Source organism: Rhinopithecus roxellana, chromosome 4, assembly GCF_007565055.1.
Source record: "Rhinopithecus roxellana isolate Shanxi Qingling chromosome 4, ASM756505v1, whole genome shotgun sequence".
Taxonomy (NCBI): Eukaryota; Metazoa; Chordata; class Mammalia; order Primates; family Cercopithecidae; genus Rhinopithecus; species Rhinopithecus roxellana.
Genome location: NC_044552.1, coordinates 106568323 through 106585221, shown reverse-complemented (window position 1 = coordinate 106585221; position 16899 = coordinate 106568323). Strand labels below are relative to the sequence as shown.

The window sequence follows — 16899 nt, the reverse complement described above, 5'->3', positions numbered from 1 at the left end:
TCCAGCCTGGGATGACAGAGCAAGACTCTGTCTCAAAAAAAAAAAAAAAAAAACTGAGCCTCACACCTTTACAAAGATTAACTCAAATTGAGTCACATATATATAGATAAAACTTAAAGGTATAGTACTTTTAGAAGAAAACATAGGAGAAAATCTTTGTGGGCCTGGGTTAGGTAAAGAGTTCCTAGAAATGACCCCAGAATCATGACCCATAAAAGAAAAAAGTTCATCAAAACTAAGAACTTTCCCTCTACCACAGATAATAGTCAAGAGAAAAGACAAGCTACAGGCTGGGAGAAAATATTTACAAATCACATAGCTACGAAAGGTTTTTTTAATCTACCATATATAAAGAACCCTTAAAACTCAACAGTAAGGCAAAAAGTAACCCAATCCAGTGACCTGACATATTTCTTTAAATGTCTAGGTCAAAAGAAGAAATGGATCTCTGTCTCTTTAAATCTGCCAGAGCAGATCAGAGAAAGACAGGCATCTGTGCTGTTCCCTCAGGGAATCACTAACACCAACCAAGATGGACAGCCTCAAATTTTTAGAGGGCAGAGTTCTTACTGCCCACCTTGGCACTAAACAGCTGCTTCAGGAAGGCAAGCTGTGGTTTTCCTGACTGCCACAGGACTGAGGAATGGTAGATGGTAGTGGGCTCACACACGCTGCTGTCTGAACCAAATTTTAGCAGCCTCTCCCTTCATGAAGCACTCTCCTGGCTGCTGTAAGGTTCCAAAGTTCCAAAATAGTTTATTCTGATAGTCTTGTTCCAGTTTAATGATTGATTTTAGGGAAGGGTAGACCCCTGATGCTTCCTACTCTGCTATTTTCTGTGCTATCTCTTTCTACTGTGGTTTTTTACTATTATCTCTTTATATAGTTTTGTTTGTGATTGCTCTAGTGACTACAAAATATATATTGTTTCCTTTTCTTTTTTTTTTTGAGATGCAGTTTCACTCTGTTGCCTAGGCTGGAGTGTAGTGGTGCAACCTCATCTCACTCCAACCTCTGTCTCCCAGGTTCAAGTGATTTTCCTGCCTCAGCCTCCTGAGTAGCTGGGATTACAGGTGCCCTCCACCACACCTGGCTAATTTTTGTGTTTTTAGTAGAGACAGGGTTTCACTATGTTGGCCAGGCTGGTCTCAAACTCCTGCCTCAAGCAATCCACCCACCTCAGCCTCCCAAAGCGTTGGGATTACAGGCGTGAGCCACCGCGCCCAGCCTAAGTTTTCACTATCTACCTAGAATTTATACTTTACCACTTCAAGTTCAATGTAGAACCATATGCCATATAGGTCCCTTTATTCTCTATTATTTATATTGTAGTTATTTTATTTTTCTTCTTCTTCTTTTTTTTTTTTTTTTTTTTGAGACAAGGTCTTGCTCTGCTGCCCACACTGGAGTGCAGGGTCATGATTTCAGCTCACTGCAACCACTGCCTCCCGGGTTCAAGATTCTCCTGTGTCATCCTCCCAAGTAGGCTGGATTACAGGCACATGCCACCACCTTTGGCTAATTTTATTATTATTTTGTAATCAAGACTAGTCACTATGTTGTCCAGGCTGGTCTTGAACTTTTGGGCTCAAGTAATCCTCCCACATCAGCCTCCCAAAATGTTGGGATTACAAGCATGAGCCTACACCTGGCTTGTAGTTATTTTATACATTACATCTACATACGCTTAAAACCTCATCCAGCCAGCACGGTGGTTCACCCTGTAATCCCAGCACTTTGGGAGGAGGCAGGTGGGTCATGAGGTTAGGAGATCGAGACCATCCTGACTAACAGGGTGAAACCCCATCTCTACTAAAAATAAAAAAAATTAGCCGGGTGTGGTGGCGGGCGCCTGTAGTCCCAGCTACTCGTGAGACTGAGGCAGGAGAATGGCATGAACCCGGGAGGCAGAGCTTGAAGTGAGCCGAGATGGCGCCACTGCACTCCAGCCTGGGCGACAGAGGGAGACTCCGCCTCAATAAATAAATAAATAAACAAACAAACAAATAAATAAATAAATAAAACCTCATCCAGCCAGATGTGGTGGCTCATACCTGTAATCCCAGTGCTTTGGAAGGCCACAGCAGGAAGATCACTGGAACACAGGAGTTTGAGATCAGTCTGGGCAATATAGTAAGACCCTGTCTCTACAAAAAATTTTTTTAATTAACCTCGCATGCTGGTATGTGGTAGTACATGCCTACAGTCCCAGCTACTTGGGGCAGGGGCACCGGTAAGTGGGAGGATCCCTTAAGTCCAGGAGGTCGAGGCTGCAGTAAGAGCTAATAAGCACACCAGCCTGGGCACACCAGCCTGGGCAACAAAGTGTGACCCTGTCTCACAACCTGCTTCATCCAACAATGTAACAATTTTGCTTTCAACCATCAAGTTCTTTAAATAACTCAAGGTGAGAGGCTGAATGCAGTGGCTCATGCCTGCAATCCCAGCACTTTGGGAGGCTGACGCAAGAGGATTGCTTGAAGCCAGGAGTTCAAGATCAGCGTGAGTAACAAATCATAGACCATGTCTCTACCAAAAAAAAAAAAAAAAAATAGCTGTGCATGGTGGATGGTGGCACGTGCCTGTGGTCCCAGCTACTCCAGACAGGAGGATCACTTGAGCCCAGGAGTTTGAGGCTACCGTGAGCTATAATCATACTGCTACACTGCAGCCTGAGCAACAGAATGAGACCCTGTCTCTAAAAAATAATAATAATAATTAAAAAAAAGATGAGAAGAATAGTCATTTATGTTTACCTGGATATTTAGTGTTTTCCTTGCTCTTCCTGCTTTCCTGCTGTTTCAAGATTCCTTCTATATCATATATCTTCCATCTGAACAACTTCCTTAAGCAGATACTTTAGAGCAAGTGTCTTGATAACAGAGTGTCTTAATTTCTCTCCATATGAGAATGTCTTTATTTTGCCTTCCTTAGAATATTATCACTTGAGGCTGAGCACAGTGGCTTATGCCTGTAATCCCAGCACTTCGGGAGGCCAAGGCGGGTGGATCACCTGAGGTCAGGAGTTTGAGACCAGCCTGGCCAACATGTTGAAACCCCGTCTCTACTAAAATACAAAAATTAGCTGGGCTGGTGGCGTACACCTGTAATCCCAGCTACTTGGGAAGCTGAGGCAGGAGAATTGCTTGAACCCAGGAGTCAGAGGTTGCAGGGAGACAAGATCGCACCGCTGCACTCCAGCCTGGGTGATAGAGCAAGACTCCATCTCAAAAAATATATATATTATCACTTGATACAAAATTCTGGGTTTTAGTTCTTACAGCACTTTCAAATGTCTACTTCCTTCTGTCATTCATAATTTGATAAGATATCTGCAATTATTCAGATCCCTCAAATAATGCATTATGTTTCTGTAGCTGCTTTCAATAATTTTTCTTCTGTATTGTAATTATGATATGTCTGGGTGTGGATTTCTCAGGGTTTATTCTGTTTGATATTCACCAAGCATCTCAAATCTGTAGGTTTATGTCTTTGATCAAATTTGGGGTGTGTTCAGCCATCATGTCTTCAAATATTTATCTGTACCACACATTTTCTTTTGTGATGTTAATCACAGGAATGTTAGACCTTTTGGTGTGGTCCCACAGATTCCTGAAATTCTACTTACATTTTAAGGTTTTGTTTTTTCTGCTTTTCAGAATGAGCAGTTGATTGAATTGCGTAATTAGTAACAACCTCTTTTTTTTTTTTTTTTTTTTGAGACACAATGTTGTTTTGTTGCCCAGGCTGGAGTGCAGTGGCATGATCTCAGCTCACTGCAAGCTCCATCTCAAGCTCCTTGTTCAAGCGATCCTTCCACCTCAGCCTCCCGAGTCACTGGGACTATAGGCGCACCACGACACCCAGCTGATTTTCTGTATTTTTGGTAAGACAGGGTTCTCACCATGTTGGCCAGGCTGGTCTCCAACTTCTGGCTTCAAGTAATCCACCTGCCTCGGCCTCCCAAAGTGCTGGGATTACAGGAGTGACACCACTGTGCACGGCCAGTATCAACCTATCTTCAAGTTCACTGATTTTTTTCCTCTGACGTCTTCACTCTGCTATTGAGACTATCCACTGAGTATTTTATTTTGGTTATTTTTCCGTTATAAAATTTCTTTTTGATACTTTATATCTTCAATTTCTTTGCTTGAGACCTATCTTTCATTTCATAAGTGTTGATCCTTATTTGGAGCTTTTTTTTTTTTTTTTTTTTTTTTTTTTTTTTGAGACAGAGTCTCGCTCTGTCGCCCAGGCTGGAGTGCAGTAGTGCAATCTTGGCTCACTGCAACCTCTGCCTCCCAGGTTCACGCCATTCTCCTGCCTCAGCCTCCCGAGTAGCTGGGACTACAGGCGCCCGCCACCACACCCGGCTAATTTTCTTTATTTTTAGTAGAGACGCCACACCTGGTTAATTTTTTATTTTTGGTAGAGACAGGGTTTCACCGTGTTAGCCAGGATGGTCTCGATCTCCTGACCTCGTGATCTGCCCGCCTCAGCCTCCCAGAGTGCTGGGATTACAGGCGTGAGCCACCGCGCCTGACCTGGAGCATTTTTATAATGGTTACTTTCAAGTTTTTGTCAGAAAATTCTAGCATCTATGTCATATCAATACTGACTGACTTTTTCTATGTTAGTTGAAATTTTCCGGTTTTTTTGTTTTTTTGTGTGTGTTTTTGTTTATACTAAGTAATTTTGGATTGTATCCTGGACATTTTAAATAACACACATTATGAGACTCTGGATTTTTTTTTTTTTTTTTTTTTTTTTTTTTTTTTTTTTTTTTTTTTTTTTTTGAGACGGAGTCTTGCTCTGTCACCCAGGCTGGAGTGAGTACAGTGGTGCGATCTCGGCTCACTACACCACCTAGGTTCAAGCGATTGTCCTGCCTCAGCCTCTCAGGTAGCTAGGACTATAGGCACGTGGTACCACGCCCGACTAATTTTTGTATTTTTAGTAGAGACAGGGTTTCACTATGTTGACCAGGCTGGTCTCGAACTCCTGACCTCAGGTGATCTGCCTACCTTGGCCTCCCAAAGTGCTGGGATTACAGGCGTGAGCCACAGGGCCCAGCCGAGACTCTGGATCTTGTGGATAATTTTGACCTTGTTTTGACAAGCATTAAACCTGGTTGGGTTCAGGCCACAAGTTCCAACCAGTCTTTTTTGATTTCAATGTCAGTTTCAAAGCCTTTTTTCCTTTCTAGGCAGATCTCTTTGTAGGCTATGGTCTTTTCCTTAGTTCAGTTCTCAAAGTCTTTGTTATGCTTCTTAGGATTCGATTCACGTAGATACAGTTTGGAGGGGGAGCCCAGCAGTTCATAAGCAACTTAATGGGGTCACTTGCCCAATCTCCTCCCTCTCTGTGATGTCCCCAGTACCTTCCTGTTCCCTGGGGCTCCCTATTTTAGTTCTCTGACCAGAAAGTGAGGCTTTACTTACCCAACTGTACCAATATCTCATAACTGCACCTGAATCCAGGACAAGGTGGCAAAAGGATACAGAGAGAAAACAAGCAACAGAGATTCAACCCATCTTATTGGGACCCTATGCTTTATTATCATTTTATTTATTTATATATTTATGAGATGGAGTCTCACTCTGTCACCCAGGCTGGAGTGCAGTGGCACAATCTTGGCTCATGGCAACCTCTGCTTCCTGGGTTCAAGTGATTCTCCTGCCTCAGCCTCCCGAGTAGCTGGGATTACAGCTATGCACCACCACACCCCACTAATTTTTGTATTTTAATAGAGACAGGGCTTCACCGTTTTGGCCAAGCTGATCTTGCACTCCTGACCCCAAGTGATCCACCCACCTCGGCCTCCCAAAGTGTTGGGATTACAGGCGTGAACCACCGAGCCCAGCTCATGCTTTGTTATTTTATTTCCAATTGGAGAGGAGGGTTCATCTGTCAGTTTTAGGGGCATATTGGCTCTTATTGTCACCTGCATTGCTACCAGGAAACTCCTTTTCTACTCCCTGAGCCTGAACTACAGGGACTTCTCCTCTAGCTCTCTGTGCTCAGCTCCTTCCAAGTTTTGGGCTACCTTGAGTCCAGACTACAGACAACTAGAGTGAAAAAAATGGATCTGGGTATGCTGGCACAGGCCTGTAGCCCCAGTTACTCGGGAGGCTGAGGTGGGAGGATTGCTTGAGGCTAGGAGTTCAAGACCAGCGTGGACAACATAGTGAGAATCCTGTCTCTTACAGAATATTTTTTTTAAATGGTCACCAGGTTTATTGGTACTTCAAATTTACATCTTCTCCCCAAATCTACCTGTTATTATTTACTTTTCAGAGTCTTGAAGTAGCTGCTTCGTGCATCCTGATCAGGTTTTATAGCTGCCTTCTGTGGGAGGGAGACGGGAGAGTATACGTAGTACCTCCTCAAAACTGGGACCTCTCTGGTTGCTTTTAGGATTTTTTTCTCCTTAACTTTGGTTTTCTTTGGTTTGACCACGGTGTGCCTATGTGTAGTTTTCTTTGTATTTTTCTTGGTTGAGATTCACTCAGTTTCTTGAAATGTACATTAATGACTTTCATCGATTTGGGGAAATTCTCTGTCATCTCTTCAAAGATTTATTTTGCTTCCTTCTCACCCTTTGAGACTCTAATGATTATACATATGCTATTCCTTTGATATTGTCCTCCATTTCTCTTATGCTTTATTCTTTCTTCTACATGTTTTCTCTCTGTGCTTCAATTTATATAATTTTATTCATCCATCTTTGAATTATCTGAATATTTTGCTGTGCTTAGTCTTTTTTTTTTTTTTTTTTTTTGCCCTTAAACTAAAAAATCCTAAATACACATTAAAATAAAAAATGTCGAACTTGGCCAGGCACAGTGGCTCACGCCTGTAATTCTAGCACTTTGGGAGGCCAAGGTGGATCGATCACTTGCGGTCAGGAGTTCGAAACCAGCCTGGCCAACATGGTGAAACCCTGTCTCTACTAAAAATACAAAAAAATGCCGGGCGCAGTGGCTCATGCTGGTAGTCCTAGCACTTTGGGAGGCCGAGGCGGGCAGATCACAAGGTCGGGAGATCGAGACCATCCTGGCTAACACGGTGAAACCCCGTCTCTACTAAAAAAAATACAAAAAATTAGCCGGGCGTGGTGGCGGGCGCCTGTAGTCCCAGCTACTCAGGAGGCTGAGGCAGGAGAATGGTATGAACCCGGGAGGCAGAGCTTGCAGTGAGCCGAGATCGCGCCACTATACTCTAGCCTGGGCAACAGAGTGAGACTCCATCTCAAAAAAAAAAAAAAAAATTAGCTGTGCGAGGTGGCAGGCACCTGTAATCCCAGCTACTCAGGAGGCTGAGGCAGGAGAACCACTTGAACCCAGGAGGCAGAGGTTGCAGCGAGCCGAGATCACGCCACTGCACTCCATCCTGGGCGACAGAGTGAGACTCTGTTTAAAAAAAAAAAAAAATTGTTCATCTCATTGTATTTTTTTTTTATTTCTCCTGTTTGAAATAAGTGATGGACCTGGAAGCATAAATAACTATTATTAACTGTATCTTTTTTTTTTCCAAAAAGGTTTTTAAAATATTATATTATTGAAGCATCTCAATTTTCTAATCTGGGGTAAGACTTTAAAATGAACAAATAATAGAAGAGGGAGTATATTTTCTTCCCTCTGTAGTAGCTGACTAGCTCCTCTATGAATAAGGAAGATTATAGTGTTCATTTATTCAGCTTTTTAATACATATTTATTGACTACCTACCATGCAACAAGTTGAAGATTTTTTTTTCCACTTTTGAGACAGGGTCTTGCTCTGTCGCCCAGGCTGGAGTGCAGTGGCACAATCACGGCTCACTGCGGCCTCGGCTTCCCTGGGCTCAGGTGATCCTCCCACCTCAGCCTCTCAAGTAGCTGGGACCACAGATGTACACCACCAACCTGGGTAACTTTTGTATTTTTTGTAGAGATGGGGTTTCACCGTGTTGCCCAGGCTGGTCTTGAACTTCTGGGCTCAAGCAATTCACCTACCTTGGCCTCCCAAAGTGCTAGGATTACAGGTATGAGCCACAGCGCCTGCCCAAGTTGAAGGTATCTTAACTTTGTTAAATGACAATTCTACCACTTAACAGAGTTTGCCCCAAATCCATTTAATATTGTACTTGGAGTTGTATACCAATTCCCCTGCCTCCAAGAGTTCAGCGGGAGAGACTAGGTAGTCTGACTTCACTTGGCATTCCTTTCTTCCTCATTTCATTTTATTCATAACCAGAGCTTTTTTTTTTTTTTTTTTTTGAGACAGTGTCTCACTGTGTCACACAGGCTGGAGTGCAGTGGTGCAGTCATGGCTCACTGCAGCCTCAAACTCCTGGGCTCCAGGAATCCTTCTGCTTCAACCTCCTGAGTAGCTAGGACTACAGATGCATGCCACCATACCTGGCTAAGTTTTAAAGGTTTTTTGGTAGAGAAGGGGTCTCGCTTTGTTGCCCAGGTTTGTCTTGAACCTTCCCAGCTTCAAGCAGTCCTCTCACCTCTGCCTCCCAGGGTGCTGGAATTACAGGCAAAAGCCACCACGCTTGGCACCAGAAAAAGTTTTATCAAACATGTATTAAGTATGTGCCAGGCAATTTACTGAGCACTAGGAGATACAAAGACCACTAAAACATGATCCCTAGCCTTAATGGAATTTTATATTTCAGTAGGACGTAAACATAAATAGGTACCACAAGGTATGAGAAATATGATAGAAATAAATATATGGTACAGGGGAGGCAGAGTAGAAGTAGTCATTTCTACCGTAGGCAAAAAGGTTTATTAGGGGAGATTAAAACTGACACTGAGTCTTATAATGTGAGTAGAAGTTGCCTGGAGAGGATGGGATAGGAGAAAAAATTATTTTCCAGCAAAATGTCATGTAATTTATTTAAAATACAAAAATAGCCCAGTGAGACTTTTGGTATAAAACTTGAAGGAAATTTTATTTTTCTAATTTAGCTCTTCCCCCTAATTTTAAAAAATCTTTAAAGGTTATCAACTGGCAAACATCTCTTCACATTCCACCACAAGCTAAACTCAGTCCTGAAGCTTCTGATCTTATTATTAAACTTTGCCGAGGACCCGAAGATCGCTTAGGCAAGAATGGTGCTGATGAAATAAAAGCTCATCCATTTTTTAAAACAATTGATTTCTCCAGTGACCTGAGACAGCAATCTGCTTCATACATTCCTAAAATCACACACCCAACAGATACATCAAATTTTGATCCTGTTGATCCTGATAAGTTATGGAGTGATGATAACGAGGAAGAAAATGTAAATGACACTCTCAATGGATGGTATAAAAATGGGAAGCATCCTGAACATGCATTCTATGAATTTACCTTCCGAAGGTTTTTTGATGACAATGGCTACCCATATAATTATCCGAAGCCTATTGAATATGAATACATTAATTCACAAGGCTCAGAGCAGCAGTCGGATGAAGATGATCAAAACACAGGCTCAGAGATTAAAAATCGCGATCTAGTATATGTTTAACACACTAGTAAATAAATGTAATGAGAATTTGCAAAAGGGCCTGAAATGCGAGGTGTTTTGAGGTTCTGAGAGTAAAATTATGCAAATATGACAGAGCTATATATGTGTGCTCTGTGTACAATGTTGTATTTTCCTAAATTATGGAAAATCCTTTTAAAATGTTAATTTATTCCAGCCGTTTAAATCAGTATTTAGAAAAAAATTGTTATAAGGAAAGTAAATTATGAACTGAATATTACAGTCAGTTCTTGGTACTTAAAGTACTTAAAATAAGTAGTGCTTTGTTTAAAAGGAGAAATCTGGTATCTATTAGTATATATGCTAAATAATTTTAAAAGACAAGAGTTTTTGAAATTTTTTTGAAAGACAGTTTTAGTTTTATCTTGCTTTAACCAAATATGAAACATACCCCGTATTTACAGAGCTCTTTTTTCCCCTCATAACCTTGTTTTTGGTACAAAATAAGCTAGAGAAATTAAGCCATCGTGTTGGTGAGTGTTCCTAGGCTAATCTTAATCTGTATAATTCACATCCTGAAACTAAGGAATACAGGGTTGAAAAAATATTAATATGTTTGTCAGAAGGAAAAATAATGCATTTATCTCCCTGCCCCCATGGAATATTTAATCTTCTTGCATTTATTTCTCAAGAATTACTGGCTTTAAAAGAAGCCAAAGCACTACTAGCTTTTTTTCCATATTGTTATTTTTGATGCTGCTTCCAATTTTAAAAGGGAACAAAGCTGCCATAAATAAAAATTTTTAGTACTGAAAGCTAAAAATTTTTTCACCATCCTAAGCAAAGAATTATTTTCATTTTCATATACTTTTCCTGTATGGTAACTATTTTGATTATATCATCAATGTTACCTGTTTCCTCTTTCAGAACAGTGCTGCATATACAGATTGTTATTGGCAAAGGAAAATCTGGCTATCTGGCAATATTTTACCTAAGGGCAGATTAATTGGTGAAAAAATTAACTCTTAAGATGGCCATTAATAATTAGAAAAATTTACAGAGTGGTCTTAGTAGAAAATTCAAGTCCTTCTAATTTATTTAAGGTTAAATAATGTGTTCAACATGCCTATTATGTATAATGCTTAGGTTCTAAGGAAGATTAAGGTTTCATACCAAATTACATGAGCTTATCTTTTAGGAAGGGGAAAAAGGCTCTATTTTGACCATAGTAAAATTTGTATTTTATTTCCTTTTCTTAAGCTCCACTGATAAGGGATTGTTTTTATCAAAAGTTACTATTTGGGGATTGGAGGCATAATTTTAATGATTTTCATACTTTTAGCTTTCTTCACATAAAAGCTAATTGAAACCATATATGTAGTAAAATTAAAGGCAGAGCTGTTGCAGTTGAATTGGAGAGTCAGGGCAAAGAACACGTATTAGCCCACACTTCCTACCTTTCTACAGGTGGTCCCTTCAGAACTCAGCTTGAAAACCTACTACTATGTTATCATGGGTCTTTTGGGGTTAGTGGTTCTTTTGAGAATCTGAAGGAAGCTGTGGACTCTTCCCAGAAAAAAAAAAAAAAATCAACACATACAATGTTGCATGCAATTTCAAGGGATTTTGGACATATTGAAACCTATCACAGGCTCTAGGTTATGGACCTCTGTCCCATGAGAAAATTGATATATTAAACTAAGAACTTTGTTTTTAACTTACCAATCACTACTCAGCACATCTTATATAAACTGATAATTTGTGATGGAAAAGGTCTGTACCATGTGATGTAAGGTGACCTTATGAATGCCTCTCTTGCTGGTACATTAAGTTGTTTTAAATGTATCATTTGGAGGGGACGGAAATGTTGGACTCATTACAAGCTTGATACAGAAATATTTCTGAAGGATTTCTAATTGGAGTTGTAAGAAAATGTACTCTCATGAAATGGCAGTCTTCACCTCATGGTTCATGGAACATTTGGTTAGTCCCATAAAATCCTATGCAAAACAAAGTAGTTCAAGAATTTTTAGGTGAGTACTCACATTTATAAGATATTCCTCTTGCTCTTTGGGCTTTTTCAATCTGATTTATTTAAATTTTCATTTAGTTGTTTTACTTTTGGACTAAGGTGCAATACAGTAGAAAATAACTTTGTTACATTTATGTTGTAGGAAATCTAAGGTGCTGTCTCCTCCCCCTTCCCTTCCCGCAAAATCTGTATTCCCCCTATTGCTGAAATGTAACAGACACTACAAATTTTGTATTCTTTTTTTGTTTTTTGTTTTGAGACAGGGTCTCACTCTGTCACCCAGGCTGGAGTGCAATGGCGCTTCACAGCTCACTGCATCCTCGACATTTGGGGCTCACGCAGTCCTCGCACCTCAGCCTCCCAAGTAGCTGGGCATACGCCACCAAGCCCAGCTAATTTTTGTATCTTTAGTAGAGATGAGGTTTTGCCATGTTGCCCAGGTTGGTCTGGAACTCCTGGGCTCCAGTTACATGCCCACCTCAGCCTCCCAAAGTGCTGGGATTACAGACGTGAGCCACCGCGCCTGGCGCAAATATGTATTCTTTTAAAATTTCCTCTGATACTATAAGCCTTTTGCATTTATCTGAAGCAGTATACATGCCTTTGGTATCAGCAATTTTAACAGTTTGGATATACTTATCAGCTATCTTATTCCAAAACTACATCTACTTCCTCCAGTATAGAATCTGGTGCTTCCTGACCAAAAAGATGAGAAAAACAATGTTAAAAATGTAGATACTTTCCATTGAAATGGAGTGAAAATGTTGGTTCTGTATGTTTTCTTTTAAAATAATTTTCTCATAAAAACTTGCTGTCTTTATTGTACTTACCCTTTTTATGCATATCAATAGTATTTATAAGATGTGTTCTATAATTATGTAATTGTAGATACTGTTATGTATTGTCCAGTGACATCATAAGGCAGGCCCTACTGCTGTATCTTTTCTACCTTCTTATTTGTAATAGAAACTATAGAATGTATGACTAAAAAGTCACTTTGAGATTGACTTTTTTAAAAAGTTATTACCTTCTGCTGTTGCAAAGTGCAAAACTGTGAGTGGAATTGTTTTATTCTGACTTAATATGTTAGAAATTAGAGAATACAGTGGGAGGATTTGTAGACATTGCTGCTGCTGTTACCCAAGGTATTTTAGATCAAAAAATTTAATAAACAAAAATTCCTTTGGTATTTAAAGTGGAACATTTAGCCTGTTCATTTTAATCTAAAGCAAAAAGTAATTTGGGTCAAAATATTGGTATATTTGTAAAGCGCCTTAATATATCCTTTTGTGGAAGGCACTACACAGTTTACTTTTATATTGTATTGTGTATATAAGTATTTTGTATTAAAATTGAATCAGTGGCAACACTAAAGTTTTATAAAATCATGCTTTGTTAGAAAAGGAATTACAGCTTTGCAATATAACTAATTGTTTTGCATAATTCTGAATGTAATAGATACGAATAATCAGCCTGTGTTTTTAATGAACTTATTTGTATTTTCCCAATCATTTTCTCTAGTGTAATGTTTGCTGGGATAATAAAAAAAATTCAAATCTTTCAATATGTGTGGAAAGCTAATTTTTACAGTACTTAACAATGTTGTTTTTTAATTCAAAAATTTATGTAAATATTTTTATTCTCTGAGAAAGTTATTAAAATTTTGATGCTTTGGAATTAAAATAACTAATGATAGTACTTAGGTTAAGGCAAACTGAATATCATGTAAATGTCATGTTTTCATTTTAATGTTTTCATTTTGTCCAATATAAGTACAGTATTTCCTGTTAAGGGCCTCCATTAGATTACAGGTTTAGAATTTAATGATTAAATTTTACATTTAGTACCATTTGATTATGGTATATAATTTTTAAGATGTAAAATTGTTGGTTAATCTGTTTTCCTTTATAATCCTTTTTGTTTGTTTTATTTCTTAGAGATGGTCTTGCTCTGTCACCCAGGCTGGAGTGCAGTGTCATGATCAAAGCTCTCTTTAACTTACACCTGGGCTTAAGCTGTCCTCCTGCCTTTTTCTCCCAAGTAGCTAGGACTACAGGAGTGTGCCACTATACGTGGCTAATTTTTTATTTTTATATTTATAGAGATGGGTTGCCCATCTCTATAAATCTATAAATCTTGCTAAGTTGCCCAGTCTGATCTTAAACTCCTGTACACAAGCGATCCTCCCGCCTCTGCCTCTCAAAGTATTGGGATTACAGACCTGAACCACTGTGTCAAAATATATATGTTGATATTATATCTTATATCAGCTTTATATGGATGAAAAACAAGTACTGTTTTTCATCCTCTTTTTAAGCATTACCATCATTATATTTTCTTTTATCCTCTTGTTTGCACTCCCTTGTAAGTTTGTATTTGTTCTACATAAGTCTATTGTACAGATGACACAAATTGCATTATTCCTATGGTTTATTGTACTACATTGTGGGCCCACATTTGGTATACTTAAAATTGTGACTATACTTTGCTACACACACACACACACACACACACACACACACTCACATCTGCTTGTGTATGTGAAGAGTAGAGGGAGGTCGCCAAACAGTTATTGTCCAGTTTTTCCTCCTTTCTTTCAGTAACAGAGCTACCCAGAGATTCTGAACATTTTGTTGGATTTAGGCTATGAATAGAACTTTGGGTTGTTTCCCTTGAGGAAGGGTTAAATTTGTTCTGCAGGAGAAAAAAAAAGATTCTCATGAATACCTAGCTCACAGAGGGGTTGACAAATGACAGAGGCCACTCTTGCTCCCCAGTATCCACTCTCCCATTTTTCCTTTTACTAATAGAGCCAATATCCCTTTGTTTTTTTTTTTTTTTTGTTTTTGTTTTTGTTTTTGTTTTGAGACGGAGTCTTGCTCTGCCACCCAGGCTGGAGTGCAGTGGCCAGATCTCAGCTCACTGCAAGCTCCGCCTCCCGGGTTTACGCCATTCTCCTGCCTCAGCCTCCCGAGTAGCTGGGACTACAGGCGCCCGCCTCGTCGCCCGGCTAGTTTTTTGTATTTTTAAGTAGAGACAGGGTTTCACCGTATTAGCCAGGATGGTCTCAATCTCCTGACCTCGTGATCCGCCCGTCTCGGCCTCCCAAAGTGCTGGGATTACAGGCTTGAGCCACCGCGCCCGGCCCCGCCAATATCCCTTTCTAAGTTTTGACTACCCCAGTAGAGTCCATGTTTCTCCTATTTCCTTGTAATTAGTTTTGGGCACATGACTAGATTTTGGTCACTGGGACATTAGCAGACGTGGTATGTGCAAATTATACATATAATTAAAGTTGACATTGTTTGCCCACCACTTGCTCTTTACCTCTTCCCACAGGATGGAACACGTACAAAGTGGTGATTTTATATTGACCGTGAACATTAGAAAAACACTCTAGTGGCTGGACACAGTGGGTCACTCCTGTAATTCCAGCACTTTGGGAGGCCGAGGCGGGCGGATCACGAGGTCAAGAGATCGAGACCATGCTGGCCAACCAATGTGGTGAAACCTGTCTCTACTAAAAATACAAAAATTAGCTGGGCGTAGTGGCGCACGCCTGTAGTCCCAGCTACTCAAGAAGCTGAGGCAGGAGAATCACTTGAACCTGGGAGGTGGAGGTTGCAATGAGCCAAGATTGAGCTACTGCACTCCATCCTGGGCAACACAGCGAGACTCCATCTCAAAAAAAAAAAAAGAGAAACACTCTAGTGATGGTGAATCAACCAACCAAATGATTACATTCTGGTTACCTGAGAGATTGTGTGAAGCAGGGTCATCTTTCCAGTCTGAACTGATCAACTGCAGAATGTGAGAGAGAGGGGGAGAAAAGTTATATCTATATATCTAATATATATCCATTTGTTACTGCTGCTGAGTCTATACCTTAAGTAATACAGCATATAATTTGTATTAGTGTATAATCTGATTTGCAGAATGACTTAACAAAGTCATTTTGTATTTTGACCATCTCCTGTGGACTCAACCATAAAATTCAGTTATTTTACCTCTTAGGTTTTTCTCTAATTCATCATCTTTATTCTTGTTGTTAACTAATTTGGTTAAGGTCCTCATCAGCCTGAATTAATGTAATAATTTTCTAACGTGAGTCTTTACTTTATTCTGGTACCTTAAGTTTATTATCCAACCTGTCACCAAAATGACCTTAAAAGATAATTCCAGATTCTGCTTCTAATACAACCAATCAGATCCTAATGGATTTACTGTATCACAGCTAACAACGATAAAGTCTGGGGGTAAAAACCCAACTACCTAAAGATACTGGAATGGAACAAGACCAGGCAAATTCTGGAAGGGAGCTGATCCTTGGAAGAGAGGAATGGCACTAGATAAGTATTCCATTTTTATGACATCTTGCCTGAGAAAGGCCCAAATCTTTGGCTGAATCATGAATCAAATATGTAGGTAAGGCTGGTCACGGTGGCTCACGCCTGTAATCCCAGCACTTTGGGAGGCTGAGGTAGGCAGATCACTTGAGGTCAGGAGTCTGAAATCAGGCTGGCCACATTGGTGAAACCCTGTGTCTACTAAAAATACAAAAATTAGCAGGTGTGGTGGTGCATGCCTGTAGTCACTGCTACTCAGGAGGCTGAGGCAGGAGAATCACTTGAATCTGGGAGGTGGAGGTTGCAGTGAGCCGAGATCACCACTGCACTCCAGCCTAGGAGACAGAGACTCCAAAAGGACAGGAGAAGTGAGGAGAGAGGAAGAGAGGGGAGGGGAGGGAAGATTACTCAATAAAATCTACTAAAATTTGGTATGAGTTTGAGAGTCTGTGATATTTGAACCAATATTCACTTTTAAGGGTTTTCTATCGCCGATATTAAGCAATTTAATTATGATGTGTCTGGTGTCATTTTATTTTTCTTGTGCTTGGGGTTCATTGAGCTTCTTGAATCTGTGGAGCAATGGTTTTCGTTAATGCAAGATTTTTTTCAGCTACCATTTCTTTTTTTTTTTTTCTTCCTTTTTTTAAAAATTATACTTAAGTTCTGGGATACATGTGCAGAATGTGCAGGTTTGTTACATAGGTATACATGTACCATGGTGATTTGCTGCACCCATCAACCTGTCATCTACATTAGGTATTTCTTCTAATGCTATCCCTCCTCTAGCCCCCACCCCCTGACAGGCCCTGGTGTGTGATGTTCCCCTCCCTGTGCCCCTATGTTCTCATTGTTCAACTCCCACTTGTGAGTGAGAACATGTGGTGTTTGGTTTTCTGTTCCTGTGTTAGTTTACTAAGAATGATGGTTTCCAGCTTCATCCATGTCCCTACAAAGGACATTAACTCATTCTTTTTTATGTTCGGCCACCATTTCTTTCAGTCGAGTGTATACTAAAATAATACATCTGAAAGGTAATGAGTGAATTTGGTATCTTTTGGTT

At 39.9% G+C, this 16899-nt stretch overlaps 1 protein-coding gene across 2 annotated transcripts in view; it reads left to right on the top strand.

Moving 5' to 3' along the window:
- LATS1 (large tumor suppressor kinase 1) overlaps positions 1-13054 on the top strand; it is a 59686-nt gene extending 46632 nt beyond the window's left edge. For both annotated transcript variants that reach the window (XM_010381039.2, XM_030929156.1), the window contains one exon: positions 8991-13054. In XM_010381039.2, coding sequence (XP_010379341.1) covers positions 8991-9500 — 510 coding nt within the window. In that variant the 3' untranslated portion in view covers positions 9501-13054. The remainder of the gene's footprint in view (positions 1-8990) is intronic.
- The last annotated feature ends 3845 nt before the right edge of the window (positions 13055-16899 follow it).